The 3,944-nt window shown below is 54.8% G+C and overlaps 2 protein-coding genes; both read left to right on the forward strand.

The window, feature by feature from the left end:
- Positions 1-760: 760 nt before the first annotated feature.
- On the forward strand, positions 761-2,798 carry CHC_T00002245001 (hypothetical protein). XM_005713197.1 is given in 2 exon segments: positions 761-2,707; positions 2,708-2,798. The coding sequence occupies 1 exon segment, from the start codon at positions 761-763 to the stop codon at positions 2,705-2,707; it is 1,947 nt and encodes a 648-aa protein (XP_005713254.1). The 3' UTR covers positions 2,708-2,798.
- Positions 2,799-2,818: 20 nt separating this feature from the next.
- CHC_T00002246001 (hypothetical protein) lies at positions 2,819-2,935 on the forward strand. The gene has a single exon (XM_005713198.1). It carries the CDS (start codon positions 2,819-2,821, stop codon positions 2,933-2,935), a length of 117 nt encoding a protein of 38 aa, XP_005713255.1.
- Positions 2,936-3,944: the final 1,009 nt, after the last annotated feature.

Raw genomic sequence — 3,944 nt, forward strand, 5'->3', positions numbered from 1 at the left:
CTGCGCCTCGATCCGCCCCACCGCCACCGCGCAACCTGCCGCGGAGGGCGCACCAGCCTCGGAGGCGCGCAAGCGCATGACGCCGCGCATCGCGCTGTACGACTCGGACGACGCCTCGTCCGGCGACGAGCGCGACGGCGAGCGCACCACGGCCGAGACCGACGGCGAGGGCCCCGACAGCGACAGCCGCGAGGAGGACATCCCCGCGGCAGACCCGTTCCAGCCGCTGCGCTGGCCCGCCGGCGGCGACGAGGCGCGCAGGCGGAGCTTCAAGTACGCGCTGTTCGACCAGGCGCGCGGGGAGGAGGCGGACGAGGGCATGGGGGAGGATGATGTGCCCATGGAGGACGTGGCGCGCGATGAGGATGAGCCGCTGGACGTGTTCGAAGAGGCCGAGCGCAGGCAGGTCGCTTTGGTCGGCGAGGGAGAGGTTGCCGTGCGCCCGGAGGCCGGCGAGTTTTTGGTTGAGGGTGCGGAGAGCGGGCTGAGGAGAAGGCCTGGGAGCGTGTATTTTCCGTCGCACTCGCTGCCGTACCCCGCGGCAAGGGACTCCGTCGCGGCCGGGAAGGAGGGGGTGAGGGTCGACACGGGGCTCATGCTGGGGAGGTCGACTAGGGTCGCGTTTGGCCACGCTGGCGATCTTATGTGGCCATGCTATGGGGTCAATACGGCTGATGCGAGGGCTACGCCGGGCTTTGTTGTTGGTGTGGGTGATGTGTTCCATCCGAGGGCCACTGTGCCAAGGGAAAGCTTGTCTAAGATGCTGCGCGTGCATTGCGGTACTTGGTTTGGAAGCATTTCCGTGCAAGAAGCAGAGGCGAGCGACCAGGAAGGCGGGTTGAAGATGCCCTCGCTCAAGGACGGGTTTGAGTTTGCAGAGGTTGCAGACACGACTATAGCACAGTTTGTTGAGGAGCTCAAATTCTGTCACGACGAACGCGGCGATGTCAACGCTCTTCATGCCCACGTTGCGCTGTCCATGCTGCTCGCCTTGTACAAGCAGGATAATGACCCGGTATATGTCGGCGGGAACACCTTGCTCAGACGCATTGCGGAATGGGCCGACGGACCTGCTGGCGTCGCATTCGATGAGGAAGGCAATTGCAAAGCAGTCGGGCTGCGGTCGGCCGTGCTTAATCTATCTCTTGGCAAGATTGAGGAAGCTGTGGCTGCAGCGGCAGAGGCTGGGCATTTACGCTTGTCTCTTCTAATCGCAAGGGCCTTGGAAGCGCCGAAGGAGGGTTTGCGAGAAGATGCGTTGGCGCAATTGGATGCGTATGGCCTGCTTCACGAGCAGGAGGAAAGCAATCGCTCCTCAGCCGAAGACTCCACCTCCGACGCCGGAATCGACTGGGATGCAATTTTGAAAGATTGTCCTTACGATGCCGAGGTAACCGTGGATGAGAGAATGATCCTTCTCATGTTAACTGGACAAGTAGGGTGCGTGGCAAGCTTTCTCGGGCTTTCGTGGTACAGGCTCTTCATCATGGAATTTTTCCATGGGGCCGGATCGTCTGACCTCACGCAAGCGGAAAGGGTGTCCGCTGCTGTTAACGCGATTGATGAAGAGAGGATATCAACACTTGCACCGCATGGATACGGCCAAGCTATTGACGTAGTGTACCATCTACTGCGTTTGTACGCAGATCCGACAGCCTCATACCCTCTCACGGCTGGCGTATACGAGAACGAAAGTGTTGGGGCGATCTACTCCCCTCTTGATGCGCGATTCTCGTGGCTTATTTACCAAGTTCTTACTGCAGTCATCCCGCAAGCGTCGACGCCGAACGCGCCGCAGATGCTTGCGGACGAATTTTCATCTCAACTGCGAGCGGCAGGGCTTCATTTGTGGTCCTTCTATGTTCTATGCAGTGGCGGCGCGCCCGCGCATGTGATGAGAAGCGTTTTGATGCGAGACTGGCCGAACATGTTGAACGATGTTGTGGAATGGACCCCAGCAGGCGAAGCCGATTCGGCCGGTGGCATGCGAGACGACGAACACGGGGAAAGAGGTATGGATTCCAACTTGGAAGAACTGGCCGGCAAACTCGACGCTGAGACATTCCTAGAAGACGTGCTAGGTGTCCCGAAACCTTGGATTGCCGAAGCAAAGGCGATTGCAGCTCATGTCGAAGAAGACTTATTCACCGAATGTAAGCACTGGACTGCGTGCGGGACTGAGAATGGTGCAACTCGGGCTCACGAGCTTTTGTCGAAACACGTGTTTCCCGAAATGATAGCTTGCAAAGACGGATCGCAATTGGAGGAGGTGGCCAGCGTGTTGCGACAACTGGAGGGCTTTAAGCACGTTGCCAACTGGTCAATCAGCGGAGGGCTTATCTTGAACTACCTAGAAGACACAGTGGAGAAGCGAGGCAAGAAGCGGCAACCACTGTCTGTGTATCGGGCGATGGTAGACAGAGTATGCGCATACGCGGCGCGTGCATCAACTCCCGAACAGGTGTATGCGGGTAGCGTGATGGCGGACGAGATTGCGACAGCCGAACGAGCGGTTCTGTTTGACGCCAAAGGGGAAGAGCGGGAGGAAATGGTTGAGTTTTTGGTGGAAGACCTCGAAAGGCTGCCGTGCAGTAAGTCTGTGAAGGTAAGAATCACAGGGGAATATAAGACTGAGATGAAGCGTGGGCAAGCCGTTGCGAGGCGTTTCTCCACGGCGCATGTGCCGTACTCGCGATTTGTGCAGTGAGCGGAAGGTTGGGTTTGCTGGTAATAGATGTATGGGGAAGCATAAGAGCTGCCATCTAGGTTTGGGAGTAAAAAGGTCAGTTTGTAAGGAATTAGAGCATAGAAGAATCGGATGCGGGCGCATGGCTTCCACCACGGTGGAGTTCTGCAGATAGTTGAGGCAAGAGTCAAGCGCTTGGGGAAGCCTCAGGGCCACCGCAGTTTTGAGCGCATTTTCTGTGGAATTTAAACATAGTTTGACACTTGTGGTCATGTGCTACAGTATCTCGCATTGTACCCTTGGTACTGTACGCGCCAGCCCTTTTTCATCTGCTTCGCCTGTGGTCAAAATCCTCTAATTCAGGGCCATTCCATTCATCGTGATTGGCAATCATGCAATCACGCAATCACGCGATCACGACATTAATTTAACGTCGTTCTGCGAGTTGGAGCACAAGATTAATTTTAAGTCGATTGTTTATTTCTTTAATGAGCATGACCATTTTTTAGGAAACGTAATATAAACAACCAACCACAAGGGAGCAGCCACCATTTATTGACGTGATTGCGTGATTGCGTGATTGCCAATCACGATGAATGGAATGGCCCTCAAGAACGCTGCCACTGCTGGGGCAAAGGAGATGTCATCTCCCAGCAATATGACGTCATTCAGATGCGACCTGCGCGTGTGAGAGAAGGCCTGACAGTAACGTTATTTGTCTTGTTCTTGTCCTTGACATCATCACCGTGGGGCCTTGTTTCTCTATAGCAGTATTATCAGTATTCTCCGGATATTTTTATCCAGGCACTTCAAGTCACTCTCTTCAGCAAAGGTCGCCCTCGCTGATGACTTGGAAGCTTTTCTGCTCGGTCATGACGACAGCGCTATTTTTGTCTTGGCCGTAAGGGAGCTGTTGGATGACTTGTCTATCTTGAAAGTCAAAACGTTGTTACATTGCTGAGGATGGGACCTAACTTGTAGATATAAAAGACTCCCTAAAGACTCCCTATAGTTCGTCGGACGAGTAGAAGCAAAAGAACGCAGGTTAGGTGGCTCTTCTTCTCTGTCTCTGTCGCCTCGTGAGGTAATATGTATACTGGGTCATGCCTGAAAATACATTTTAATAAGGCTGTGCGTTTTTCCACCTAGATGATGACATCATCAAACAAAACAAGATGCATCCGGCAATGATGCCCATCCTGGAAAGAGACGGCTTCAGCATCTCTTCTCATTGTTCTCGGCCACACTCCCCGCCTCC

Source organism: Chondrus crispus, genomic scaffold (genome assembly GCF_000350225.1).
Source record: "Chondrus crispus Stackhouse genomic scaffold, scaffold_131, whole genome shotgun sequence".
Lineage (NCBI taxonomy): Eukaryota > Rhodophyta > Florideophyceae > Gigartinales > Gigartinaceae > Chondrus > Chondrus crispus.

Bases quoted from the DNA above. Each gene is read 5' to 3' on its own strand.
- CHC_T00002245001 (XM_005713197.1), top strand. From the start codon at position 761: ATGCTGCGCGTGCATTGCGGTACTTGGTTTGGAAGCATTTCCGTGCAA.
- CHC_T00002246001 (XM_005713198.1), top strand. From the start codon at position 2,819: ATGCGGGCGCATGGCTTCCACCACGGTGGAGTTCTGCAGATAGTTGAG.